The 15,738-nt window shown below is 38.7% G+C and overlaps 1 protein-coding gene across 1 annotated transcript in view; it reads right to left on the reverse strand.

Annotated features, from left to right (window-relative positions):
- The window catches only part of si:dkey-172j4.3 (diacylglycerol kinase eta), a 23,690-nt gene extending 18,088 nt beyond the window's left edge, over positions 1 to 5,602 (reverse strand). The window contains 7 exon segments of the mRNA XM_016676222.1: positions 465 to 497; positions 765 to 922; positions 924 to 1,046; positions 2,328 to 2,453; positions 2,583 to 2,689; positions 5,173 to 5,305; positions 5,498 to 5,602. Coding sequence (XP_016531708.1) covers positions 465 to 497; positions 765 to 922; positions 924 to 1,046; positions 2,328 to 2,453; positions 2,583 to 2,689; positions 5,173 to 5,305; positions 5,498 to 5,578 — 761 coding nt within the window. The 5' untranslated portion in view covers positions 5,579 to 5,602.
- Positions 5,603 to 15,738: the final 10,136 nt, after the last annotated feature.

The following is a 15,738-nucleotide window of genomic DNA, read 5'->3' on the forward strand; positions in this document are numbered from 1 at the left end:
TTGCAGTCAGTGTTTGTCTACTGAGGCTGAACTGGCAACACTCTTCAGTGTGAACACTGACACTGAAAAAAACTTAACCAAAGCAGATATTTTCTGTCTGTTTTATACTTTAAGTCCTGGTCTATCTGCATTGAAAATATGGAAATAGGAAATGTTAAAAGTTTTTTGGAAAAAGGTTGAATAATAATAGAGAAAACACAGGGACTGATGTTTATTACTATCAATGTTAAACAGGCTAACAGTACTCGTCACTCATTTCAGATGCTAAAGAAAGCGTAAAATGTGAACTCTAACTTATTTCTGATTTCCTCTAACACACTTGGTGTGACGACGCCTCTGCTACTAAATAACTAATCGATCTGGACAGAAACAATGAGTTTAGGAATGGTACAAAAATCTGAAATCAGACTGTTTTCCTGGTCAAATAAATCTAAATAAATATTCATTTTTAGAAAGACGTTTTTCCACAAATTATGGATATAAACAGGAAGGTTTTACTGGATTTATAGACCTGTTGTGGTGATGAGACACAAACCTTTCAGCTGTTTGAGAAAATGACAAAAAAATATTCAGAAAGAAAGAAAAAGATAACTGTTGGTATTTGCAGCTCCTAAAGAGAAATATCAAATTTCTGTAGCTTTTACTCTTGTTTTTGTATTTAAAAGACGATGTTTATTCATGAAAAGCTGTAAATAAGTGAAAAAATAAATACAGCTTACAAATGAAAAGTTGACAAAATCTACATTTATGACTCCATTGTAAACTATTTAGAGAATATAATCAAGTCATTCTTCATGCCGTGGATAACATCAACCGGTTCTCAATTCCCAGTATTTAGACCGGACTGGTGAGATTCCTCGGCTTTTTCTCCCTTCTGTCGGTTCGACAGAACATCGAGGAATAGGCTGCATGTGTGTGTGCATATGTGTGGGTGCTGTCTCACCATCTGAGTCGATGCTGTTAAGTGCAGTGGGTGGGATGATTGAGACTCGACATTGGCCCAGGGGACACACCTTCCCCATTTGTTCTTTACAGCTGTTATGCACCTGAAAGTACACACACACACACACGCACACACACACGGTGATTTGGTGGACACAGTAATTGTAGATTTCAGTGGTGGCAGAAAGGTCGTTACATCCCACTGAAACCCACCAAATGCCAGTTCTGTAACCTTTACAAATGCCACTCTGGACCATTTGTGCTTGTGCCTCTGTGTGTTTTTATGTGTTCAGGATTGGACATTGTGTACTTCATAAGAAGCCTGCGGTAAGTGGGAGTGGAGGAAAGTAGAAGCGTGGCGCTCTGTAGGATCTACTGAACATGAGCACAGCGAGCTCAGCGGTCAGATCCAGATGTATTTATCCAGGTTTTTCTTTTTCTTACAACACGATGTAGGTAAGAAGTTTCCCCTCCAGGGTTCCAAGATGGCACCCGTCCACACATGTTTTTGTTTGTCTTTCTTTGGGTGGGCTGTACTGAAATGTAATGTAATTTTCCTTTGGGATCCATAAAGTACAACTGATTGATTTTAAAATGTTTGTATCAACAAAGCAGTTAATCAATTACTAAAATAATTAGTAACTGCAGCCCCACAAATTACCACGCAGCAAAGTCTGCTGTAGTTCTGTCTTCTGTCCATTTTTACTCTTTTATTCATAAATTCAAACATGTCACAAATGAGCATTAATGATAAACCCATTTGGGTAAAACTTTATCTGACGGGATGTGAATAGGACCGACATGATGACACCATCATGAACATATAAATCATGTAACAACCTGTTATAAAGATGAAGGAGTCTTCAGGAATGTTTACGACTGTTGGCACGATGCGTCATTCAGTAAATAATGACACTTTCAATGCAAAGTTGCATTAAAAGTCCATTAAAAGTGCCAACTAAAAATAAAGTGTTACCCAAATGGGTTTAGGAACAGTGATAGATTTTATCTTTTGAATTTGGTTGAGGCAAATTCAAAAGATACAAGGGAAAATTACAGATATCTTTACATAGAAAGACATTTATCGGAAGCTGCTTTGCTACATTCTGTTACATTTCCTTGTGAAAGGCGTTGACACTCTGTGACAAGTTCAGATCCAACATTTTTCAAGTCTTGCATCAAAAAGAAACAAGACAATAAGAAGCTCTGATGCTGTTATAAACCCGAACCGGAAACTCCCCATGGCTCCAATTTCATCTTTATCCCTGATGAAGTTTCGTTTAAACTTCTCCCGAGCTAAAAAATAACTTTCGGCTCTAAACAAACGACGCTGATGTGAAATGACAGATTTTGACAGGAAGGAGGCTGAGATCAATCCCACTCACGATGGCCTTGCACCAGAGGCAGCGCCAGTCCTGCAGCCGCCGCACGCTGCCGCAGTTCCTGTCACACACCACGCATTTGGCGCTGACGGGCAGGTTGCCTTCTAGCCACTGGTGCGGCATGGACACCTGAGAACAGACACAGGGAGCTCAGCAACACCACTGGATGAAAGCACTTTGCTGAAGTGGAACGGCCTGTTTCTAGGTGTCTTTATCCAAAGAAAAATGTAGAATTTCATGAGCTGATGCAAGTCTCACCCCGTCCTCATCCTCAATGATCTCATTTCCTATGGAAGCCAGCGTGGTCCACTTGCAGTTGTTGGTGGAGCGAACAGCACAGCGCTTGTGAGCCTTGAACTTGCAAACTGAAAAAGAAAGAAAGAAAAAAAAAACACTTATTTTTAAAGTTTTAGTTTTGACTCTAGCTTGTCCTGAGGTTTGTCTATGAAGCATCTGCGAAGAAAAATGAGCAATAAATGAGTTTTAAACTGGTGAGAGAAAATCTATAAATGGCCATTTTCAAATCTCGCTTTAGATTCTCAGTTGGATTCAGGACTTTTTAAATGACTTTAAATGAAATTTCAATCATGATGCTGCCACCATGTTTTTTACAGCAAAGCACAAACTCTTACCAAGTATTTTTTTTAATCTAATTTATAGTGCAAATATATTTTCAGCAAGATGTAAGAGCTTAATAATGATTTTAAAGAGTACTAGTCCCACTGACAGATTGCTTTATTTACAACAAACCATTTTTCCAACGTTATAAGTGAAATAATCTGTCCGTGGAACTAGGACTTTATCAATATTAAGGAATTATTAACTTAAAACAATCTCTTATTTCTTGCTAAAAAAAATCACTTGCTCTCTGTTTTGAGTGAACTAAGATATTTCCACTAGAAACTAGACGAGAAGAAACACTGATGTGAGATTTTGTGTTTTTGCAGCGATAGTGTTGGTGTGTTCAGGCTGATTCGCAGCACTACTTTCCTGCCAGGCAAAATGTTTTACATATTACTGTGAAATTTGATCTTTGTTGATGTCGGCCGGCTTATTTCATACGTCAGCTGTGTGGTTTCAGCTAAACTGCAACATGACTTCTTATTATGGGTTTTCTTGTTGTTTTTGGTCAGCTGCCGGCTGACCAAAAAAGGTCAACCAGCAGTTGTTCTCTTGACATCCGCTGCAGTGGATCACTTGGCTGCTTCCCTGATTAATGCTCTTCTAGCATAATGATGGATTGGGTGGTCTTCAAAAGCCCGGGGTGTTATTTTACGACTGAACTTTATATCTTCAAACGTCATCGCTGCCCTGTGTGCTGCGGTCGTCGCTCTTCGTGTTTTGAGAACTCAGGTTCTCTAACAAACCTCTGAGGCAGAAACACTGGACTAAATTACACACTCTATTCACTTTCTGGGTGGATTGAGGTTTTATTTATAAGTGTCATGTGAAAGGTTTCAGATTTTAACTGTAAAATAAAAAAAAAAAATTACACAACATTAAAACTATGTATGTTTTTTTTTTTCCCCCCAACTTTTACACAGCAAAAACACAAAGTGGTTATGGTCTGGTTTCTCGAGCAAAGGCATGAAATAAGACAAAACTACCTTACAATAATACTTCTTTAAAATCCACAAAAAGACATAGTTCCACTGGCATATTATTTAATTTATAACAAGACATGTTTTCTTTGATACAAATGAAATAATCTGCCAGTGTAACTACTACTTTTGACATTTGTAAGATATTATTCACTTAAAACAAGCTCTGATATCTTGCTGAAAATTGAATGTCTTATTTCAAAAATATTTGTACCAGAAACTACCAAAAATACTTGGCACGATTTTGTGTTTTTGCAGTGTGTGTGCTTCTTTGTGTTGGACAACCAAATAAAATCCCAATTATATAAATGGATGAATTAGAAGTTTAAAAGAGTGTGAATATTTTTGCCAGTCAACATATGCAAAATGCAGTAAGAATTATGTTTATTAGTCTGTTTTAAAAAGCAGAAACTGCAGAAAGCAACAACTGTGTGGCATTTATGTTTAATCATTGATCAGGATGTGGGACTCAACAGTCTAGCTGGAGTCTTGTTTCAGCTTTGCATGCAGAGCTGATAACTGCAGGTCAGTAATTTTACTGGGAGCTTTTTGCTGCACTGGATTTCTGCAGGATTCTGGATTGGTCTTAGAGAAATTTTAACCTGAACAGTAATAAAATGTGTTTATTGGAACCTGAGCTCAAGACATTTATGAGTTCAGATTTTCCTGTTTGATATGAGAGATGGTGAACCGCAACTATCACTTAGTCAAATCTGCCTTGAAGGAAAGAGTTATAAATCTCGGTCAACACTGAACACCAAGTAGAAAAAATGTTTAATTTAATTCAACATAACGTTTAAATAAATAGTAAAATATACAAAACTAGCTTAAAGCTTCAGCTTCTATGCACCGCAAACTGCAAAACACCCGAAACACTGAGCTCCTTTAAATCAACAGCTTAGTTTTGCATTTGAACAAGTAATAATGGAACATTGATTAACATACATGATGTGTATTGACGCTTTTGATGACGGCACTCGATAAAATTTAATATTTGTTCTCATTTTTTGGTGACTGTATGATGTTTTCTGACTTTTGTTTGTGTGATTTTATGATCTAAAGCATTTTGAACTGCCATGTTGGTGAAATATGCAACGCAAATAAACTTGATCGGAAGCACTTACAGCTAACAGAGAGGAAAAAAGACAACTCCAGCTCCCTGTTGGTATGTATAGATGCTAAAAGTGTGTGAGTGTGTGTGTGTGTGTGTGTGGGGGGGGGGTGTGTGTGTGCATGTGTGTGTGTACCTTCACAGGACAGGCCGTGGGAGGTGACGCCCGGCAGGGCTTCCTTGCAGACGTTGCAGAAAGTGGGTCTGGCGTGTGAGCAGGCGTACCAGTTGTGCATCCCAGAGAAATGCTCCATGTTGAACTGGCTGGCCTGTGCCAAGCAGAAGACTTTTTTGTCAACCTGACTCTATAAAGACTGTATAAAATGTTATTAAGTTCATCAAGGAACTTTAATACAGAAGACAGCAGGGAAAAGGACAGAAGGCAAAGAAAAGACAAAGAGGATCGTGTTGAAGTTACTCCATGAGGAAAGCGGAGTGGTTAAGAGATTAGAGACGCTCACCTCATAGGTTTCCCATTTCTGAACGGATTTAAGAGCCGTGATCCAGTCCTCCATTTCCTTCCTGCTTTCAGCACAAAGCATCAATTTACGAAACGGGGTGATCACCTGTGAAGGACAGAGACGCATTCTGAGATTAGCACATTTTTACTAAAACAAACCTGACGTATGTGTATTTATTTCAAAGTTAAAAGTTGATTAAACAAATCAAGCTTGCTTTATGTGCTTAATACTTTAAAGTTAAGTACAGCTCAGTCTGATGAATGTCTCACCGTGTATTTAAAGAAAAAACTATTTTGAACTTCTGATGGCAAAACATAAAAATTAGAAACAGGCAGCCTGAACAAACAATCCTTCAAATTCCTACAGCTGCAGGAAATAAAATCACTTTATTCCCCATTTTACCTCAATAAACTCATTAAAGGAGTTACTTTTGCAACATTATGGCTTAATCTTCAGAATAAATGGGAAGTTTAGAGTATCAAAGATGTTGCAGCATCCCCCACATTTACCTCGGCTGCTATTAGTTACATGTAGGGAAAAATACGGAGAGAATCTTATTTAACTATTTAAATGTAGAGTTGGTGACTGAAATCAGATTGGTTTGTCCTGAATCGGATTCAAAACTCAAAAATCTGATTTTTTGTACTTCAGTGAACATGTATTAAGTGAAGAATGGTTGCCATAACAACACTCTTTGGTTTGAAAGTTGTTACAGATGTAAGTAGATTTAAAGTTTGATATTCAGTAGTGGAGCATTTCAGCATCACTAATGTGTTTGAAGTTATTAAAAAGGAAACCAGGCTATTAAATGTGCTACTTAAACAGAGATCAACAGACAATGAGAGATTTATATATTACAGCAAATTTGCTTCATTTTACTGTTTTATTTACCTCTGTCACATAACATGGCTGGAAATGTCTGCAGTCTGTAAGGAATCCACAGCTGTTTGTACCTAGCTAGGCTAACTGTGCTAATCATCATCAATAAAAGATGCTGATGTTGTTATTTTAAAATAATAAAACTATCTTCCCAGTGACTTCACACCATCGCTGTGGGATGCTGCCTCTGATATAGACTAATGATGGCTGACAGCAGGAAGGCTGGAAAAGCAATTTATGGACGCTGTTAATTTTAGTTTGAGAGAAATTCAGTTCAGTGTTGGTAGGTTAAAACTTCATACGAGACAAAAGCTGGAAATTAAACTAAACTCACTGGTGCTTCTTTGTTGCCCTATAATATTAAATAAATGAGTAATTAGTGGTTTTATTGTCACAAATCAGTGGGTGTTCCACTAGTAAACACAGTGCAGTAAAAGAAAGAATGTATTGGTCGCTGCACCTTTGTTTGTGTCTGTCTGTTAATATATGCTTATTATATTATGTTATTAACTGTGACAACATTAGAGAGGAAGCCCTTTGTTTACTAAGCAGAACATTTCCCAACAGATTTATTCTCACACAAAGAGCCACAAAGAAAGTATGTCAAATTATCAACAAGTCATATCAAAACATAGTGGAAGCATTTCTACACTTGTGGTGGAAAATTATTACAAGTTAACATCTGCTGATCATGTTATATGAAATGACTGTCTCTCCCATGTTTTGGATCCCTGGTATAAAATCGACTCTGCCTAGAGGAGATTTTTCCTTTCAGAACGTCTTCATTATTGACCGTCTTACAAGCTCTCTATATTGTCTCTCTATATATCTCTATATTACAATATGCAAATAAACCCGACTGAGTGATTTCACCTCACAGTTCTTTGTAAATACTTTTTTTCACCAACACTTCATAGTTTTATTATAGAGCATGAAACACTGATGAGATGTACAGTGAAGTTTAAGTTTGTATGAGTTTGTCATATTAAAATCACATGTGCTGCTCTTTTTTTTTTACTAAAATATGTGAATAAACTGCATGCAGATTTTAAATAAATACATTTGCAAAAAAATTAGTTTCAACAAATTAAGGGTATTTTTAACTGCAGAATCTTTACATATTAACCAAATAACTACATTATATGAAAAAAATCTGCAACTTTGTTAAAGAAGAAACTTAAAAAAAAAAGAAAAATCCTATGATCAAACCAATCATTCATGAACACAACACGTATTTTGAAATATCACTTTGTGATTTCTGAATTTAAAAAAGCTGAAACTTGATGTCCAGGACTACATTTGAATGTTTAGTCGTTTAAAACCGAGTCGTTTGCAAACCGAGATTTGCTCACCGTGAAGCTGTTGTTGATGTTCTTGGTGCTGGTCTCGGCCACGCTGGCGTCTGATAGGTCCACTTCATCAAAAATCAGGGACTGACGGGGAAACAAATGGTTCCTTATTGACACATGCAGTCACAGATTTAATCTGCAGCACGGGGCACTAGTACGCATTTCTGTTGTACCTTGCAGTCTTTGGCGTAGTAGAGCGTCCTCCCTCTGAGTTTAAAGTACCTCCTCTTCCATCTTTGGAAGGAGCTGGTCTGCTTTAACAGGATTCCCTCCTTCACACTTTTCTGTCAGGAGAAAAGGCCCAAAAAAGGTGGAGAAGGTAAGAAAAAGCCAAGGGAAAACAAAATCTCTCATGTAGCAGCTATCCGTCTTAGACTTCACACATAAACAGAAGGAAAACAGAGGGGAATTTGTTACTAGGACAACTTTCTGCTAACAAACTCACACCAGATGAAGAGAGAAGCAACATTACAGGTTTATGACGCCGCTTTTGGTGCGATTGCAGTCTTTCCCTCAAAGCCCACTCCACACCCACTCCAAAGCAGCACCCACCAGTTTGTTGGAAGCATGCTGCCTATTTTAGACTGCCCCATTATTCATCACTAATGGCAGACCAAGGAGCACCAGCCAGGAGGGGCAGAGGCAGACGCTCAGGCATCCGTAGCAACGAGAAAACGATTTGCATAACCAAAACACGCCAGACGCTCAAAGCCCAGCAGCTCTGCTGTGTTTGATGCAACATGTTGTGATTTGTGGGCCTGACACGATACATTTATTGTGATGAGCGATAATATTGTTGTTTTGAGAATAATGTAATGGCACTAGCAAAGATCGAAGATCAATAAACTTTAAATTGTAATAAATACTTAACACTGGAGCTGGAAGACATTTTAAATATTAAAAATAAATTAACAGAACAATAAATAACATGAATTATGAAAACTCTCTGAACACAATTGTCCTTGGAAAAAGGAGTAGTTGAGACCAAACAAACAGACTTTTGTTGTCCAGTTTTGGATAGAAACAGAGAGAAAAGAGAAAAACATTAAATGAAAATGGGAATTATTGAGCTTGTTTTAATTCTTTGTGTGTTTTTTAATAGCTTGTCATTTTCTTTATTGTGTATTTTTTCTGTACTGTGTTCGTTGCTGCCTCTTGGCCAGGACGTCCTTGAAAGACGTTTCTATTTTTCAATGGGTTTTTATCCTGGTAAAATGAAGTAAAAAAAATGCATACAATTAATTGATTGATTGTGACAGGCCTAATCATTTCCTCCCTTCACTCCTTTTGTTTACGAGTACCTGCCCTGAGAGCCGCTGGCAATCAATTTCAGATTGCCATGGAGATCTGCGCTTTCTGTAAACCGATGCTCACACAGCCGGAGAGACAGATAGCACCTTTAAACTCTCGGCACGTTACCCGTGGCCGCCGCTGAACCTGTGCATTTATCACCTAATGCAGCAACAATCCAGCAGGACGGCCGAGGCGACTCCGATCAGATTAGCCTGCGTGACGCGCGCCGCAGTGTTTCACAGATAAACACTGCATGTCAGTATGTGTTACTGGTGTCGCTTCAACACAGCCTGCAACATCTAAGGTTTATTTTTAAATGCAGTAAAACAAAACAAAACTTATCTTCTCTGATAAGCATAGCAATGTCTGTAAAAAAGTAAACTAAAGGGCCCTGCAGTTTTGACAGCTTTCGTTTTTCAGTGGTTCAGCTTGTACAGCCGGTGCAGCCAGTACAAAGGTTTAGAAACGAGATTCCCGATGTCTCAAAAGGCAAACGTGCTCTCAGGAGTTTATCATGCAAATTATACCGCAGCTTAAATGCTGAAAACAAAAACATGCCTGAGTGATTAGCCGGGTGGCTCCTAATAAAAAGTTCAAAGGGAAACCATCCAGTGTTTGGAATATGAAGACAATTCAAAGTTCACAATTTTCTTTGCTTTTTGAAATTGAAATCAAACGAAGCACAAAATGTGTCTGAAGCAAATCTAAAAGAAAATTGTTGGTCTACAGAAACATTTTTGCTTTTTTTTTTATTCTCGCTGCTACAACAGAGAGCTTTTGGCAGGCGCTGGACATTTTGATGCTTTGCTACTTTCTGCTGTGCAGGTTTGGCGGCATTCTGTCAGACTCTTGTGTACGAATAAGTGATGAGGAAAACTGACCCACTTCAGCAGGTAAGAGGAGGGCTGAACGTACTGCAGCAAAATGTTTCATCGTTTTGAAAATTTCACAGTTAGGGGTTTTCATTCTCTAAGAAAAAACAGGGAGAAATGCTAACAGCTGATAAAGCTAGCTATGCTAATTTTATTAACATATTGGTTATAGACATTTAAATTGCCAGCTTTGTAACTTATATTGATGACCACTCACAGCAGTATTCTATAATTATAGCTAATCAAAAAATTTGCAGCCATATTGGCAACTTCACCTTTTGCAAAAAAAAAAAAAAAAAAAAGGAAATTAGCCGTTTCCTTTAGTCGTTCACAAGACACATTTTTGTAAAGAACTATTAAATTGATGAGAAATGTTTCTAAGTATTGTTTGAAATTCCTTCATTTTTCACTATGAAAGCACTCAATAAAGAGAAAATTGTTGCTTTACATGGATGTAGAACAGAAAGTGTGACGGTGTTGCTTTCGAAGGAAAAAGCAGAAATGTGCTGAACCTCACTATAAAACTGAGAATAGGTCATAAAAAGGTACTGGTGTGGATTTCTATAAATGATGTTGTGAATAAAGAATCAGGTCTCAAAGACGTGGGCTGCATTACTACAAACAACAAACTATAAATATATGTAATTAAGCTTTTTAATTTAAAAAGAGGAAAGAAACACAGACCAAATGATTAATTTAACGCATCACCAGTGCCAATCTCACTTAGCGTGGCTTATTGCAGTGCATTTATCTTTAATAATTGTTCGACCGTGAAACATCCTACCTTATGTCGGCCCCTTACTGTTTTCCACAATAAATGTGCCTTCATCCCCTGAGGGAGAGAAAAATCTATCGCCATCATATTGAAGACAACAGGGAATGAGAGGAAGGGACTGATGGTGCAGCAGTGACAGATTGGCTCGTGGTACGGATCATTAGCAAGAGAAATGAAAAAAGAAAACAGGAGTGTGTCAGCACAGAGGAAGAAAAATAACTCAAGACGTGTTGCAAAACAATGACCTCCAGTAAAATTACAAAACAAACAGATAAAATCAAGGGCTGTCGATGACCTGCAGCAATAAAAGAGGTACAAAGTGTAAAGGTCTGCAAGCTACCTGCAGCATCAGAGATAACATCCAGGGTTCAACAACCTCCATGCAAAACAGGATATTCCACCACAGCAACTCTGACAGGAGCCATGAATTAGGAGCCAATCTGGAGTTTTTGTTTCTTAAAGCAGCCAATAAAAAGAAAGTAGAACATGTCAAGCATTTGCTCTTGACACTGTTGTGAAGACACAGCGATGGTACATAAACACGATCTGACTGCTTTCATCTAAAACAGAAAAGTCAAAATTAACTACTAAGTCATCACTTAACTTTTGATAAGCTAATGCTAATCAAAAGTTAGCATTAGCTACATGCTACCAAAAACATCTGTCGTCATCAAGAAACATGCTGATTAAATTAATGCATGATTTTAAATCTAAATCTACCTGGTGGAGGAGCACAGTGCAGCAGTGGGCCTCAGGCATATGTGGGTGTAGGAACCATACAGAACATCTAAAATCCATGAATACGTGAGACCACATCTAAAATAACTTATAACTGCATAACAAATGCGCCTTGACATGCATGAATACGCACAGCTAAAACCATCTTAGCGCTAACTCAGAGGCTAGCATCTACAGTCTTCCTTAGTTCTGCTCTTGTACAGCCAATCAGCAACCAGAAGAATAAATGGCGCTCCGAGATTGGCTGCCTAGCAAACACCAGCCAATAGCATGTGAAGTAGCATTGTGCTAAGGAGTTTCAGCTTCCCAAACTGAATTTTCTTTTAAATATGTTTACTTTATGAGGAAAAATCAATGAATAAGTGGGTTTTCAGCAAATAATTAATTTTCTGGAGTTACATTCCAGAGACGATATCAGGTGATATATTCTTGTTTTCTTCTTTCCTCTTCTCTGCTTCCAACACTCTTAGATTGTAGCATTTGGGCCAATCCCATCTGTGTCCAGTGTGAGACTCTGTCCACAAGCTAAATATTACATTAGCATGAAAAAACTCAGAACAGTTGGAATAATAGCCACCGCAGTAGAAACAATCCTTTGTGGTAACAATATTGCATACTGTGATGCTGCTATACATCTAGACATTTGTAAAGGTTAGAAAGGTTTGCGTCTCCTGAGTGTTGAAGGTTAAACCAAGTGTTGACATGTTAGGTGTGGCAGCAGGCGCTCTGTTTCAATGTTGTCTAGTGATTGCTATGGGAATGACTCGGACACTATTGTGTTTACTCCGAATAATAAAATGATTACTGCTGTACTGTAAGTGTGAGCACATAAAGCTGCTCTTTCAAAGAACCCAAGCAATAAATTATATGTTTAGGAATTTTTCCAGACTTCGTCCTTCTAATGGAGCTGAGGCCCTTTTGTTGTCCCAAAAGGCAAATCAGGTAATAAATTAACTAGGAAAGTGCAAGGGGCAAACAGCGTCAGCAGACACGTACTGGACACACAGCGACACAAACACAACATGCGTGGAGCCAAAATCATCCTGTTAGCTTGTGGTCACACGGCTCTGCCCGGCTCGGAGAAATGCTGTCAGACAGACTGGTGTATTTATTAGAGCGGGACTAATCACATCACAACAATAAGCCCCTGCAGACCCAAAGTGCCCGGGCATAAAACACAGGAACGGGGAAGTAAATGTGAACATCCGCAAGCTGCGCACACAGCCGCCGATGGCTCTGAAGGACGCATGAACATAAATCTGTCTGATTCAAATCTGCTGGTTTTTTGTACACAGCTCTTTACTTCCCTTATCCATCAAGCCACGCATACAAACACACGTCTGTCAGCGTTCGTCCTGCATCGAGGAGCGACCTTCAGCTCTCAACAGATTACAGAAGTCAGAAATCTGAGGCCGATCCGACCCGTTTGTGGACAAAATGAAGAACTTCTCCACATTGAAGTGTAATAAAATCTGACTGCTAACAACGAGGGCAAATAATGGAAGATAAGCAGCTCAGGTCAGTTGATTGAAGTCTGCAAAGAACCTGTTTAAAGGTCTGAGTGGAGAAAGAAGATGAACACTTTGGGCCAACTAGCTAACCGAGAATTGTATTTAATGCTGCTAGCAGCAAGAGTTAATTTAAAAGTGTTTAACTAACCTGTTGCATGAGTTTTCTGTCACTTAAAAATGGTACAATTATAACAGTATCTGTTGCCTGTCCTGTACTTTTAGCATTATTTTCAACATACATGTTTGTAGCGTTTCCAATACAAACTTTGTCAATATTCCCCTAAAGTCGAAAAAAACACATTTTCTTAATTGCTGTGTTTCCACTAAATAAGAGATGCTTTTAAAATCACATGTAAATAAGTTTGTTCATGCAACAAGTCGGTGTTTACCGGACACTGAGAAGCTATTTTGGTATTTCCCAGAATCAAAGTGCTGCACATAATGTTAAGATGTTAAAGTGTTTGTTTACAATGACATCCGGTTCTGCCGTGCCTCAGCTTTCTTCACCAACAGCCAAGGCGTGTCAGCGAGCAGGCTGCCGAACACGTTCACAGGTAAACATGTATCAATTGTTTACTCTGATATTATAAACACCTGTGAAAGTTTTGAGGATTTAATTCCGATGAAAGGGAGAGAGCAAAGCATGCAATAAGCAGGTAAGATCATGGAGCTTCCTGTAATGACTCCACCTCTCGTTCTGAAGAGCCAGAAACAGAGCAGAGACTTCTGCTTTATCAAAATGGAAAATCTGCTGAAAATTAAAATAAACATTATTGATAATATTGTGGGATCAATACTTCAGAATCAAATTCCCTCTTTGTTTTTGTATTGTAGCTTCTCAACTCTACGTCAAAGAAGATTTTGTTTCAATTTGCTCTCAAATGAGTTTTTTGCACTTTGTTTATTCAGGAAAAACGCACACAAACCATGTTGAAATGTCTAATTCTGTCACAATAAGCAATGAATCAATTTATGGATGAAAACAAGCTAAATAATTTTCTTTTTTTTTATTTATTATTTTTAATTTTCTACCAAAAAACTATATAATAACAGTCTTCAGTCTGGTGCATTGGTCTCTATTCACTCATCTTTTTTTAAGACGTTTCTGTTCACAAAGATTTTATAATTCATTTTATTTGTTGTTTCTGTTGTTTTGTGTATTCAGTTTGGATATTTAAAATGCCTTCCGGTGTTAAATGCTCATGAGAACAATGTGTTTTTGATTGTATTGCCATTGCAATCATATTACTTGAAAATGGTACGAAAACAACATTATCATTTATCGCATTAACTTCCTGGACAATTTATCACCCAGTAAAATGTGTTATCATGACTGGCCTAAATATGTCAATAAAGTATTTGTAGACAAACTAAGATCTGTCCGAGGTTTTAGCAAAATAATTTAAAGGAAAAACCACAAAAACACCTAAAAATCAGACATATTAAACTTAGATTAAAAACAGTGTTGCTATCGGTGCCCTGCATTTACTTGTACTTGATATTGGGCCAATACCAAAACATGGATTATGTCGCACTGCTAATCAACCGATCAAAGTTTTAAAACATGTAGAGATCATAATTCTGCCATAAATTTGTTTTTGTGTCTCTAAAAACAACCCAAAGTAACAAAGGAACATGAAGGAGCGTCCCATTAATAGAAGAGAGAATAAGAATATCGTATCAGTAGATCTCAAACATGGGATAAATTTAGTCACCTTTGGACTTTAGACCAACATAAACCACCACAAGCAGAACGGCCTCTGTCTCACTCACAATGGATTACATTATTCCACTCTTCTCTTTGAATCAATACGTCACCTGGATTCTGTTTTCTGACTAACCTGGTCCTCCAGCACACTTTCCTGGGGTTCCTCGCAGACCCTAGAGTCCAGACTGCAGTAGTCCCGTCTCAGCCTGACGTCATCCTCGAGCCATCGGCGCAGCAGGAGGGCTGCACAGCACCCACTCAGCCGGCTGAACCCTAGCATCTGCGCATACTGATGAGCTCTCCTACACTTAAAACTTGATGACGGTTTGTCGTCAGGCTGAGATCGGAAGGATTGATCTCGTTTTCTAGAAAATCCCTCCTATTCTCTTCCCCATTCTTTTTCAACGAGTCCTGCTGTTGTCGTTCCTAAACGTAATTTCCTCTCTCTGTCTCTGCCCTGTTGACACACACAGAAACACCCTCGCCTGTGTGGTATCTCCTTTCACACTCGAAGTCCTTCAAACAATGCATTCCCCACTTCCTCACAGTCAGACTTCCTTTGCGAGGAGGCCGCGCCCCCTCAGGTGTGCTGGAACAGACGAGTCTTTCTCAGTGTGTGAATGTGCCTCTTACCTTTGCTCCCCCCGCCACCCCCCCTCTTAAGACGAGGCGGAGCATGCAAACAAGACACACACCTTTATTGTGTGTGTGTGTGTGTGTGTGTGTCTACAAGTTGATAGTAAAGCTAACCCACTTCCTTTTGTGCTATAAATAAAACCGGAGGAACCTGTCCCGCTTGCTCACCTATCCTTGTTTGGACAAGGCTTCATGACCCTAAACTAAACTCTCCAACTTCTGTAGGGTCCGACCGGTCCCAACAAGATCGCCGACTTTTGCCTGGAAAGGCAGCGCTGAGGCAACACGAAACAACAAACACTTTAGTGACAGCTCGGGCTGATTTAAAGCCTAAAATGTGTATTGCATAAAATATACAAACGTGCACAGGTGCACCGCGCACACAAACACAGATGTCAAGATGATGGGGATCCTGATGGCGTGCTGCTTTGTTTAAGGGAGCTGGAAATGTCACTGTGATCACAAACTCCTGGCAGCCTC

This window comes from Poecilia formosa, unplaced genomic scaffold, assembly GCF_000485575.1.
Source record: "Poecilia formosa unplaced genomic scaffold, Poecilia_formosa-5.1.2 Scaffold130, whole genome shotgun sequence".
Lineage (NCBI taxonomy): Eukaryota > Metazoa > Chordata > Actinopteri > Cyprinodontiformes > Poeciliidae > Poecilia > Poecilia formosa.